This window comes from Amblyomma mixtum, chromosome 9, assembly GCF_055824585.1.
Source record: "Amblyomma mixtum isolate Tamu chromosome 9, ASM5582458v1, whole genome shotgun sequence".
In the NCBI taxonomy this organism is placed as follows: domain Eukaryota; kingdom Metazoa; phylum Arthropoda; class Arachnida; order Ixodida; family Ixodidae; genus Amblyomma; species Amblyomma mixtum.
Window position 1 is genome coordinate 102,998,327 of NC_143020.1, and position 13,980 is coordinate 103,012,306.

Sequence of the window (13,980 nt, forward strand, 5' to 3'; positions counted from 1 at the left end):
CCGAATGCGTTAGCGCCAGTAACGTGTGGGTTAGAGTTCAAAGCACATCACTCTCCTTCACGCTCCCTGAAGGATGTGGCAAATGCTTTGTAGCGCGCTATATCACGCATGCATGGTTGCTGCTGTAGACCTTTCTGTGCGACAGAATGCCAATAATAATAATAATAATAATATTTTTATTCGGTCGTACATTAGTGAATATACAGAAGGAAGTCTCAGAGCACGATGGCTCTATAAGGACCTCTTATAGTTATAGGAATTCAAATGCAATCAAGAATATAGCAGCTGTTCACAGTGGAACGGAAGAAAAGTATGAACAGAAATAAGTAAACACAGACCAGAATAACTGGCGTTATAAAGTATCAGCGAAAAAAAATCCGGTAAGACCATAAAATTGGAATGCACTTTACGCTTAAAAATACCCAAAGATGCTGAATGTTCAATGTCAGTAGGAAACTGGTTCCAAACTAACAATGCATAAAAAGACTTGTTTGTCTGCTATAATCAGTACGCGCTGTTGAGAGCAAGCATTTGTTATTTATGTCAAATCTTGTTGAATTATTGTTAAGGAGCTCGTAAGTATCAAGCAAATTAGCAACAAAAGCGATACTTTCAAACGTCGAGGGACGGACTCTCTTCAGAGCGCACGTCAGTTCTTTCAGTTGCTCCATGACTCTTCAGTGCCCAGAGACTGGCTTTTTGCCTGTAGGAAGCTGTTGATTGGAGCATACATATTAAGGATATATGTTTTGCGTGGTAAGGTGCTGCTTCATGATACCTGACAAGCATATCTTTGATGTCCCTTATAATAAGAGTTCGTAAGGTAATATAGCGTAGAGTTTTGACATCAAGCACTATCATGATTTCAACACAGAGTGCATGTGAGACCTTGGCATGTCTCTTTGTCAGGCAGGCCTATTTATCCCAAGAAGGCCGTGCATTTTATGCACTGCCTATACCGAAGCTTGCGTCTGCTGTAGTGTATATCAGTGTGCTTTTGCAGGGATGATTTTTATGTTCTTTAGTTTCGGACATTCCTCAGTTTTTATGCGTGGCAAACGAATTCCAATGTACTGGGCGGACGCAGCGCACAAACCCGTGTAGGTTTTAACTTGTAAGTCAGCGGCATTAGACAAGTTGTTCGCCTGAACATTTAAGCTGTACCTGCCTCATTTCAATGTTTGTTGTCCCTAAGTTTTTATTTTATATAACTGGATATTTGTACCACCTTCTATTGTGTTGGAGTGAATAGTATTTTGAAGCAGATGGCATGCGAAATATGTGTGCCCGGTTAGGCTTAGCTGTACTGGTCTCCTCATAAACATGCTCTTAGGTTGTCCGGTTTGTTCTCGAAATACTTTTTGTTTGTATCTTTTATGACAGAGTTGAGTTTATTGCTTTGGTTTTTTTGCGTGCACAAGATAAAGAGACGGCCGTGCGGTGTACACGCTTTGATTGGTCCACTTCAGTACCTCCTGGGTGACGTCATGCCTGAGAGCTTCTTTTTCTTCTGGAGTTGCCAAAGCGAGGGCAGGATTCAAAGACAGCTGCATGTCTGAAAGAAGAAAAATACAGTGAGGAACTTGAAGTTAAAATCAAGGAAAGTATTACTACTAAACTCAGTGCGAGACCGCAGCCAACATATTCAATTACCTACTGAGGCCACTGAATCCACCAGTGATGTTACACGAGGTGACTGTCGTGCTGATGGAGTTCTTTCGTTTCTTGTATAATACGTGGCTTGAGACAGCGAACGCAACAACTACGCATTATCCTGTTTATATAAGCGCTCTCTTCGAACAGCTCCTTGTATGTTTATACCTATTAGTGTAGGACATGTAATGGATGCTCCTCATTAAGGAAATATAATTAGAGAACTCAGTTTTTCAGTAAAACCCGCTTATTTCGGCTTTTTTCATCCTCACAATTCTTCATAAAAGTTAGTTTAAACCCAACTTTAACGTCAAGACTGCTTTACTAAAAATGTACAGCTGGAGGCATTGTATCGAAACAGGCGAACGTCTTAAATAATTTTCAGAGAGGTTTCTTCGGTTGGATTTTGCAAACCGAAAGGTTCCTTCAGCGCTTGCCTTCCAAGACGTGGCTTCATTTCATAGTAAGCGAAACTGTATCTGTTAAAAGCGAATCCCAGAATAAAAGTTCTGAACTGCCATCGCTGGCAATTGCCATACCAGTGCCTGGTGCCATCATCGTCAAGTGTTCCTCACGTTAGCGAAGCACTGGGACACAGCTACGGGTTCTAAATCGCATCTTTGATGTTGACAAAACGAGCTGCATCCACGCCAGCGGAGGCAGTTAATCATAGTCGGACAAAAAGTCTACAACTTTTCGTTCTCCACAGTGGCAACTTTGTGGCAATTATAGCTACATCCCCCCCCCCCCCCCCCCCCCCCCCCCCCCCCCCCATCCCTTTCTGGAGGGTTTCCACTGTCATGCTCTCCTGTATATCATGGGCACGAAATTCTTTTTTCGGTTTGTTTGCGTTTATTGTGCATGCATAGTGGAGAATACCCTTACCAATATTTCTGTAGACATTGTACAGAGTTCTTTACATGAAGTACTTTCTATAGAGAAATTCTTTAGGCTAGTTCATAGACAACGCAAATCCTATAGACAGTCTATAGGGAATCTAAGATTTACAGCCATACACTTTTAAAAAACTTTTGTCTATTGACAATCTATAAACTGTGACTAGAAAAAAAGGAAATGTCTATAGGAAGGCAGTAGGTCTATAGGAAGCTTACCGATGTAAGCTTCAGGCTTGCTGAAGTCCGGTCTCACGAAGAGGAGCTCACACGTACTGGGCTCCAAGCCGGCAGTGTGCAGCGCATCCTGAACGTACGATATTCGCGCCTTGTCGTCTTCCAGGTCCTGACTCTTCGGCACAAAACCTTCGAACAGCTGAATCAAGAAAACAGAGAGAGACATTAGAATAATTCCTCCTCAAAAAGAGTTGACCACAATACGAATGTAAATTAAACACCTGTTCTATGAGACAGACACTAATTTTTGGCTCATTCAAAACTATCGTTGGAAAATTCCTTGACAGTACCACGTGACCGTCGACCGGTTGGAATATCAGTGCTTTAGCACGCCGCGAAGCGGTGAATGCATTCAGATTAAGCGCGTGAGCATTATGCTTCCCCTACCCCTAGAGCGAGTGTCGTCAGCTAGGAGGACATAAAAGAACAGCACGCCACAAAACAGCATTCGACAAAACAGCACACCAGGAACAGCACACGGGAAAAACAGCATGGTTATGAACCAGCACAAGGAAAAAAACAACACACGCCGAAACAGCACGCCAGAAAAAACAGGCTCTTCCCAGAGTATGACACACCCCTCTTCATTGTGTGCTTCTCGGACACTAATCGATGACAGCTCTCCGAGGGGAGGGGGGGGGGGGGGCACGAAAAGTAGTGAACTACTGAGTAGGCAACGGTATAATACAATGTCTCGCATGTCCCAGCCATTTATTCTGCTGTGAAATGCATGCCCCGGAGATATTTCACAGCTTCACTGCTGTTGTGTATAGGTAGCATTCGTTTGGCTGGATTTTCATTAGTAGCTGTAGAACCGCAAGCAAAATCGAGACTCCGCATTGTAGCCCCGTTGAACCTCGTTATAACGAAGTTGAAGGGGCCTGGTAGTTTTTTTTTTGTTATAGCCGTAGCTTCGTTATAGCCGGTTTTGACCGAGCTTCTAAGGGTAATTGGCATTTCTTCGTTATATCCGTTATTTTATTATAAACCGTTTCGTTATAACGAGTTTCGACTGTATATGCTCCCTTAGCCGGTGAATGGTGGAGAAGCAGCTAGGTGCGTTGGTATCACACGAACCAAAATTAATACGAAAATCCTACTTCTTGGTTTCTAAAAGTGTTCAAAGCCACGTGTGCGCAAGGTGATAACAGTGCAGTAATGAAAAACAAAGCACGACACACGAAAGGAACAGTTTTTTTTCTTTTCATTACATCGGGTACTTTTCCGGTCGCGTGCATTATTTATTCGCTCTTTTCGGTGCACGCGCAGTAAAGCTACATAACTAAGAAGAAAAAATAGATAACAGCTGCATGTGTCCCAGGCAGGAAGCAGGAAAACGAGTTAGTTGTCGCAGGTCTGCGTTGGCCTTGTTGGAAGAGCGTACCATATATGAGGAAAACTTCTCGCTGCTGTCACTGGTTTCGCCACTACTCGCCGTGATGACGCTCTGACATGCGCACCAGCCAACGGTCGCATGGTGTAGTCAAATAAGAGGCCGCGTGTAGAAGTACACACATATCCCCAGATTCATTGTTGTAATCTGCCCCCTCACCGATAACAAAGCTTTCCTACTTTGCGGTACACCACCGTGGCGTCTCAGTGATTACGGTGTTCGGCTGCTGACCCGAAAAACGCGGGTTTTGAAGCCTGTTTCAACGCCGTGTTTAATTTTCGTGTGTATGTGTGCTTTTCGGTCACCTAATTGTTGTATTTTATTGCTGCTGTTGTTGCCAATTTCTGCTGCTCTGTTGTTTTTTACGAGTTTTCTGTTTCTTCAACGTTAGTATGATCAATGTACTTTTGTGTTCCTTCTCTTGTGTAAGCCTGGAAAGGCTCATAGCATCTAGTAAGTGAACAAATAAATGCTCCACTTGCTGTATAAACTGCTGTAGACTTCGGTACCCAGCCAATCCTACAGCGTCACAGACACGACATATACATGTGCATACATATGCATCTCCCGGCCGCAGCGGTCGCATTTCCATGCAGGCGAAATGCTAGAGGCCCGTGTACTGTGCGATGTCAGTGCACGTTAAAGAACCCCAGGGGGTCGAAATTTCCAGAGCCGTTCATACGGCGTCCCTATAGGCTGAGCCACTATGGGAAGTTAAATCACATACTATAAAACCAAAACCAAACCTCATTTTGGGAAGCTCTGAACGCGACGCCGTTCTCGTTCGCGAGCGACGCCTAAAGCCGATTTCAAACGCAAGCGAAAATGCTAGCGATTCCTGCCGCCGCTGCGCAAAAACCTGTTTCGAATCGTCTCGGCGACTCGAGCGGCCACATCGGCGAGGTTCCGAAAAGCTGGAAATTTTTTCCCCCCGACGCGCCGCTCAATCCCTCTATTCGCTCTGTCGCTTGCATGTGAACCAGCCTCATAACAGCTTTTGAGCGACTAGTTGATCGCCTCCAATCTGCCGGCTTATTTCAAATTCGCTGATAATCGTGACTCTTAAGCATGCATGCAAAATAAATAATTACCGAATTTTGAATAGTTTTCAGGTGAAATGCATTTAGGCTTAGACGTCAAAATGCGCCGTGGAATGAGTAAATAATACTGAGATAACAGCTTGACGCAAATTATCCTCATGGCTGAAAAACGACTGATGAAGCCCCTAACGAGGTTGTCCTCTGCAAACAAAATATTTTAGCACCCTGACAAGAAAAAGTCGTGAGAGGGAATTAGGGCTACTAAGCTTTTTGTGTTAACCGCAACTATGCAGTTTACTACGGCACCTTGTCCGCCAACTCGCATTAAAGGGCAGCTGCAGCACTTTTTTGAGAATTTCGCGATATTCACGGATTCAAATCTTTATAGGCTGTGGGTAAAGCATGCCAAGTGTTTTCGCACCAGCATTTAAAATAGTGACGTAATCAACGATTGAAATTTGCGCTTCTCCTCAATGCACCGGAGGAGTGCAGGAAAACTCAGCGTGACGTCACGGAAGGTATGATTTCAAATTACCGCTGTCGTCAGCCACACCCTGCCCTGACGCGTTAGACGCTGCCAAACAACTCTCGCCACGGTTCGCCTTCGGTGGCGTTGGTTTTTTTCCTTCAAAGCAGGCGTTTGTGTGTTGGAAATGTACCGATACCTTCGATGACGTCATCATGCGCCCCCCCACTTGGCGTTGTGCGCTGCGGAGAAGCTTGAAGGGCGTCCAGATTTTAATCGGCGATTATTTCACTATTTCAAGTGCTAGCCCAAAAAGACTTCGCATGCTTTAACTCCAAGTTTCACACATTCGACCCTGTTAAGCTCGTTGATTTCTAAAACCTATGCAGTTTCCCTTTAAAAAGTCGAGCAGTGGTGTCCGATATAAAACGTTCTTTATTAGCACCCTGCTTTGCTTTAACTTTAAGTTCATAGCGCATGGGGTCATCGAGTGGTTCGCTAGTACATAGGTAAACGATAGGAATCACTGATGGCTTCGGCCGAATAGACCTGTCTATAGCGTTAGCCTTGATTTCCCCCGGAAACTTACTTTATTGGAAGCAACGATTTTAATCTTTGGTCATAGTTTCGATTTCATTTCGCTCAGGCTTTGCTAGCTTCATTTCCTACCCACAACACTGCCGAAATACTAATACGTATGTTCCTCAAAGGCCTCAGGCTTTACGTTAACAGCGATATTAACGGTTGTAGTTGCACGCACTGGCGGACACTGAGATATACTTTGCTCGATGCCGACTTTATTGACATTTGCGCAATCCAACTTATCATCTAGCGCCCTGTTAAAGGGAGACTGAAGCACTTTTTTCGAAAATCGGGATGGCAGCAGCATCCGATAGTTTTTGATGCTGTATACTGGAATATCGCATCCAAATAAGGCAAAAACAAGTGCGAATTGCCTTTTTTAGCCGAAATATGCGGCCTGTGCCGCGGGGCACGCCGCGCGGCGCGCCGCCGCCCGTGATTGGTCAAGAGAGGTCGTGACGTCACTTTGAGGACTGGAGAAGCTGGCGATGCGGATCCGGCGCTGCGTTGAGTGCAGATCGCAGCTTTCCGTGTCGTTGTAAAAGCGAATACGGCGACTATTTTTTTTTTTACTGGTCTCTGAAGAAAAGATTACTACAGTTTGCTCATTCCACGTATCGCCTGAAACCAAAAAAGACACAAGCAAAAAATTCTACGCCTAGCACAAGCATACGCCAGCGTCAAAGACGCGATGCAGACCATGCGTAAAAGGTGCCAGCACAACCTCGGCTCGTATTCTCGGAAAGGAAGGGGTGCGAACAATACTCAAGTCAATTACCACCACCGGACACCTCCTGGCTCTCCCGGAAGAGCGTCATCCTAAAGAAAAGGCCCAAAGCACTGTGTACAAAAAATCCTGTTCTCAGTACCCGGCGTTGCAGGTTGGGGCAAGAAAGTATTTCAAGGAAACGATGAAGAAGCACAAAGTTGGTGACAAAATTAGCGAAGCGCAGTGGCCAAGCACTGCGAGGCATGTGACCACAAGATAGTGACGCAATCATAGTGCGCTGGAAACCAAGCCAAATACGCGCACAAGGCTGCTGCTTCACTCGTGGCGCGTTCAGCAGACGCCAGAAAATATTAATCGCTGCCTCGGAAACGTTCGCCCTTCCTAGATTTGCAGTTTAGGTTCAGTGAAGTAGTTGCCAATTATATGTGTGTTTAAAAGCCAAGCTAGCTGCAACTCGCCCGCTGCCGCAACTTGATGAAGAAACCGAGTAAGGTTGCGGTGTTTTCTTGCAAAAACTCGGTTGGCATTCATTTCTCTCTTAAATTTGCATCAGAAATCAGAATGTAGAACGCTTTCATTTTAATCGCTTAGCTACGATTAAACGAGATGCCGCATATGAAGAACTTCGATGCTTGCTTGCTTTGCTTTATTGTGCTTTTCATTGCTTGCTTGCTTGCTTGGACACGTCGAACCGAGTATAAAATCACTAATCAAGCCTTGCTGAGCACGCCTCAGGTGGTCTGGCCGCACCTAAGCTGAGGAGAGCGACACATGCTTGAGCCTCTATAAGGTTTCTGCAGGGGCTAAGTGAGCATGTTTCTACTTTTAGAAGAGGCGCTTCTTGCGAATGGTGACACGCCTCTCATGCGCGAGAAAATCGAAGGAACTGAGTCATAGTTCAGCCGCGCCTTTTAGAGAGAAATCTCCAGAGATCACATTAGGGACAAGCTCTGCATGTAGCCGCTCTTACGGAAGTGCTTCGAGCAGAGTAGGCTTGCTTTGGCCGGCTTGAATTCTTCGTCACAGCAGCGAGCGCTTGCGCTGCGGGCTTATGATCTTGCGGAAAACAGTGGAAGGCGACACAGTCGCGGCCGTAGTTGTTCGTGGACACGACCGCAGAGTAGTACCTTGTGTTGAATATGATTTTCAAGGTCGGCTGGCACGCTTTGTACGTCACAACGCACGCAGTACGAGGAACAACGCATGCAGCACGAGAAACAACGCGCGCTGAAAGCTCGCTCGGGTGCGCCGAAGTATCCCCGGCTCCTCAACGTGACGTCACGTTGGCCGACATGGACGAGGTTTCCCTCTCCGCTGTTCTCCTCCCCAGCGCTCGCGCGGGGCGCGGGAGATTTAAACATCGCGTTTTTAATTGGTGATTGCGCCACTGTTTTTGCCAAAATCGAAAAAATAATTTCACAGACGTGATCGGCAATGACACTACTTCAAAACCCTAAAAAATTTGCTGATTCGAAAACCGCCTCAGTATCCCTTTAAGAACAACCAGCTATAACGGGTGGGCCCCTGCCCCTTGCTAACAACCCCTTCACGTACAGCTGCCTGACACTTCTCTGCAGAGTGCACTGATATAGCCTGCTTAGCGGCACTGAAGTCTGTGAGACGCGCCTGGTCAGGAAAGTTTTAAAGTTCTGTCAGAAACAATATTCAAGCCTGCCCAAGGTTTTGAGCGCTGTTTTTCCCTCCCAGCTTTAGGCACAGCTCAAATCATTGCAAATAAAAATGATGATGATAATAACAATTTTTTTTATGGCGCAAGGACAACTTTTTCCAAAGAGGTTCATGACACGAAGTATTTCTTGTACACAATGGGGCATTTTTTATTTTGTGCAGTGAGGTCGAATACCTATTACCCAAGCATTTCACCCCAAATTAGACGCACACCAGATAAGCCGAAACCTTGCACCCATTGTATCCCCGGTGGGCACGCCGCCGCATTGGGGTTCGAACCCCGCACCTAAAACATGTCCATCGCAAGTAAGGAGAAAAAGGCTCACCTTTGAGAACTTCTTCCAGCGATCAAGCTGTGCCATCTTCCTCCAAAGCATCCTGGTTGGTGACCACGCAGGGAAGGCCAGGAGACACTCTCCGGAAGGAGCCAGCAACGTGGATACATTCTTCAACGCTTCCGACAGGTCCTTGACCCAGTTGAGGCAGAAGAATGAGTAGACCCGGTCGAATTGTCCATACTTGGCCACGAATGCGGATACGTCCCCACCGACGTTCAAGAAATCGTACTCGATGCTGGAATGCGTGCTGTTCTGGCGCGCGTATGACAGCATTTCCTCTGAGGCATCCACCGCCACTATTCTCCGGCACGGAGGGCACCTCGGAAGGAGCCAGTCACGGGTGAAGTCGCCTGTTCCGCAACCGATGTCCAGGAATTGTTGATCTTCAGTAGGCTTTGGTGTGAATGCCATCTCGAGTAAGTCCAGAACCTTGAGGTTCAACTCCCGTTGCCTCTCGTCATTGCTGGCGTACAGCTTGGAGTTGTACTTTGGGTTCTTCAAAGTCCCGTTTACCAAATTAGGTTCTGCAGTTATTTCGCTTGGCATCCTTGAAGCGTGAAGCAACAAAAAAAAAATCTTTCTTGTGAGGTATTCGAAATTACGCTAACAGAAGCTGCCGGTTATGTATTCTTGACGAAACTGCAACTTTTAGGGCTGAGAAGTAAAAGCTTGAGGAGCAATGTGCTGAGAGGCTGCGAAACTTCAGTAATCGCAGTAGCCCCAATGGCAGACAAGGCGGCTTACATCGTGTCTGAAGCATGCTGCCTATAGCATGGATATGACGCCATCATTCTTCTTTGTTCGTTTGTTCAAGAAAATGTTAAAGATTTGTAAACTATGGAGTGACGACCTCCCAAAGAAAGTTTTCGAATGGTATAATAGTCTGGTATTCAGGGCATATTGTGATCAATCTTAATAAACAATATAAATATGGCATTGGTGTGCAGAGGACAAAACAGCGCCTCGACATCCCTTTGTCAATTCGCACAGTTGCATCATGAACTCGATATGCGAAAATCATCCCGGCCGCGGCATTCGCATTTCGTTGGGGGCGAAATGCTATAGACCCGTGTATTGTGCGATTACAGTGCACCTTAAGGAACCACGGGTGGTCTAAATTTTCCGGAGCCCTTCAATACGGCGTCCCTCATAGCCTGAGTCGCTTTGGGACGTTAAACCCCATAAAAGAAAGAACCATACACAAATCATCACTCAAAATGCTTCATCTTCGATGCCATCTTCTCCTCCTGAATTTTATTCACGTTTCCTGTCGAGAACTTCTATATCTGCTCATTTAATCGCTTAATTTTGCTCCATGTGTTTAAGCTCGTCGCTTAGTTTAATTCTGCTTTCCCGAAATAGCATCATGTCTACAATTACATGATCTTATTAAATGAACCGCACCAAAATTCATTATGATCGAGCCTGGCTGCATTACAGGTGCACCATAATCGCACTGAGGCTTAAAAAGAATTAATGAGAAGGAGTACTTTGCGGAACGAAATCTTTCATTACGCTACAACTTCTCGACCTTGCAGCGCAAGCGAAATCAGCCTCTGTTTGCGCTAAAATCATTTTACAACAACTTCCATTTCACTTTGGTACACACTGCACGCCTAGCCAGAAGCAAGAACACAGATATAAGCCACTCATTCTATGCCTGTGTCGCGGTATTCCAGTGTCCGTTACTCCAGTACCTAGTTTTACCTTGTGCGGCGGAAAGTGTGCTGGCCTATAGCCGAAGTTTGCAGCTGCAGGGCTTGATGCGCGACGTGTATAGAGCTGTACTGTGAGGTGAATGTGCAGAATCACCAAGGAGACAGCTGGTTTATAAAGACATCTCCTGGCCCCGCTTGCAGGGTCACCGCCGCATGCGGGCACGTGCATCACAGTACTTCCTTCCTCACTCGTCATTTATAGCGACAACATCGCAAAGCGGACATCCTGTTGCTGAGCTCCAAAGCCAGCGGGAAATTTGCGAGGGTTAGTGCGAAGCTTTCTACCGTCAAGTAAATTGCAGTGTGTGCATATCGTGCCTGAACAGAAATGCAGTGACAAGGGGAATGATAAACATTCCCGAGGCAGGAAACTGAAACTGGTTTCCCAGTATTTCTTTGTTTTGAATGAATGAGACCTCTGCGGAAGGTGACACGTGGCGATGGTATAAGTCCTTGTTTTTTTCCTGTTTTTATTTTATTTTTGTCATATCTCGCGATGACTCATTGGTCTGCCACTTCCGGTGGTCCTGGCATATGCGAGGTTTCCCGCACGAAGCTGCCGTTCTCGGTAAAGCATCTCGATTTATCACAACTTTGGGAAGATGGCAAAGTAAGTAAAGGGTTCGAGGTATCTTTTCGCGTATGTCCGGTGTGTTTAAAATGCGATATTGCTGCTTTCACGTGCTCTGCATTTCATCATGCCTGTCGCACACTCCTTACAGGAACATCCAAGCGAGTCGGGGTCAATGACGATGCGTTGTTCCCATCGATGGTCAACGGCTTCAAAACCGTGTTTTGTGTTTGCTAAAATAGTGCTGTATTTTAAATGTCGTTTTCTCCGCGTCTGTCGCGGGCGTGCTTTTGTTTCTGCAACGTTCTTTTCATATTTGCCTTTACTCCTATAGTCTATGGGTTTCCTAGTATATTGCATCATTTGCTTCAATTACTGTATTTTATCTGTTGTTTTTTATGTTTCCCCCCTACAACAATGCTCCAGTGCGGGCGCTGTAGGTATTTTGTATAAATAAATAAATAAATAGGCATATACGGCTCTCCCGGGACGACGGGACTTGCTCGCACCACTGCATCAAACTGAGTGCTCTCATACTACCATTGTAGTAAACAGCACAGTCAAATCTCGTTATAACCAAAGGTTTAATAGGGAAGTAATCGATATAACGAAGCAATATGACGGTTCCCCTTGAAAGCTCGGTCAACACGGGCTGTAACAAAGCTACGGCTATAACGAAGTAATCGCCGGGCCCTCTTAATTTCGATATAACGAGGTTGAACTACATATACTACTTTGTACTATATAGTATACGCTAACATTGCAATTTGTAACGGATCTCCCCCCCCCCTCCCCCTTGTGTAATGCCCAACCTAAGGGCAATGCAGAAAGTTGGGCGAGTTGGTAATACATGTTGAACTTAGCAAAGCGCAAAAAAAGACAGGGACAAGAAGAAGAAGAAGCAAGCAGGGCAACCGAAGAAAAGAGGAACAGAAGAAGAAAAGAGGAGATGCATGTATCATTGATTCTACGGTTGTACTGTTCAATAGTGAGGTAGCCTTCCTCGATAAGACGATGTAAGTTATGGTCTTGGGTGCTACTAATTGACACTTGCTGTACTTCGCTGCGCATGCTCGAAGTGCACTCTTTTCCTTCAAATATGTGCTGTGTCCATTGAATAAAATCAGTTGTTTGCGCTCGTCCCGCACCCTGTCTTGTGTGTGTTTGTGGTTCGAGCGACTACCGTGTCTGAAGTTCGAAGTTCGTAATTCAACTCTGCGAATTCATCAAGCGATGTCGAGGCGTTGTTTTTTCCTCTGCACAACAATGCGCTAATTATATTGTTTATTAATATTGATCACAATATGCCCCGAATACCAGACTATCATACCACTCGCAAACTTTCTTTTGGAGGTCGCCACTCCACACAGTTTTCCTTTTTCCACGGTTTCCTTTCAGCTGATAATATTTCTCCTGCTGTTCGGCAACGCCGGATGTGGATGAGCATGTACGGTGGCTTCGCCTCGACAGAACGGTGGCGGAGAGGTTAGGTGCATGTATACTGCAATATTTCGCTGGAAAAGTTGAACTCTGAATGACATTTCCCTTTCCCGCGTAGCAGCATTTCGCCTAAGTGACACCTCGCGAGGGGAACTGCATTTGGTGGAAGTAGAGCCTTAAATCTTCCCGTCTGACCTTCGTATGACTTTGTTAATAACCTCGGCTGATTCATTATCTAGAATGTCTGACGGTACCACTGTTACGGAAGTAATCCAAGCTGCGCACTGTTCGCGAGTTTGAAATTGTCCCCTTTCAAAGCGGCGACTTGCCCGTTGACGACCACATATACTCTGTGCGTGAAAATGGCATTGGCCACCGGGCTTGGTGTCGATATGGATGCACGCTTTTGAGTTCTTTCAAGGCTAGCACCAGGTAAAAAGAATTAAGTATTCCGTGCATTTTTTTATAGCTTCTTAATAATTTCTGGTTATACACATCTGCAACTGCATTAATTGCATCAAAATATTCTGTATCGTCTTGAAAACGAATGTATTGCATTGCTCGCACGGTTTTCTTTTATAAAACCATTTTTATTCAGGTTTTTCGCTGACGTATTTCCCCGAACTGACGCACGGTAAATAAGGTCAGAAAAGAAAAGACAAGTATATATGAGCTTTTTTTTTTTTATGGCGACAGGAAGTGTGTGCCGGCGTCTGCTTTTTTTTATTATTTTTGAACACGTAGCGTTCATTTTTTCGTTTCAGGATATATTTTCTGAGAAAATTGCTATTAACGTTTTCACATGTTTTTCAACTGTGACTGTGTAGGCACCCAATTTAAGGTTTTCGGGAAATTTTACTGGAGAATCTGCTGCGCGAAAGTGAACACACTTCGTTTTTAATTCATTCAGTACTAGGTTACCGTTCGGAGAACAATCCTGAAGGCTGTAACATACAGGTTTGCCCGTCTTCAAATACTTTCCAAATCTTTTCCTTTTTTATATACGGTGCAGTCGATTGCGTAAATGAAGAACCTGCAAGCATTAGTAGTTGTCACAATAACATTTATATTTTAAATAAAAAGGACCGGACTAAGGGGCATCTGGGGCACACCAAATTTTATCGGACGGATGCATGATTCGTATTCAACAGTTGAAACACACTGACTGCGTCTGCTTAAGTAGGACCTAATTAGTTTTAATGCCATTCCAAGAATACCACATGATTAAAG

At 45.2% G+C, this 13,980-nt stretch overlaps 1 protein-coding gene across 1 annotated transcript; it reads right to left on the reverse strand.

Annotated features, from left to right (window-relative positions):
• Positions 1 to 202: 202 nt before the first annotated feature.
• LOC149330424 (juvenile hormone acid O-methyltransferase-like) lies at positions 203 to 10,855 on the reverse strand. The gene is made up of 4 exons (XM_089559846.1): positions 10,729 to 10,855; positions 9,010 to 9,568; positions 2,766 to 2,922; positions 203 to 1,555 (listed from the first exon to the last, which is right to left on the reverse strand). Exons 2-4 carry the CDS (start codon positions 9,565 to 9,567, stop codon positions 1,392 to 1,394), a joined length of 879 nt encoding a protein of 292 aa, XP_089415972.1. The 5' UTR covers position 9,568; positions 10,729 to 10,855; the 3' UTR covers positions 203 to 1,391.
• Between the last annotated feature and the right edge of the window lie 3,125 nt (positions 10,856 to 13,980).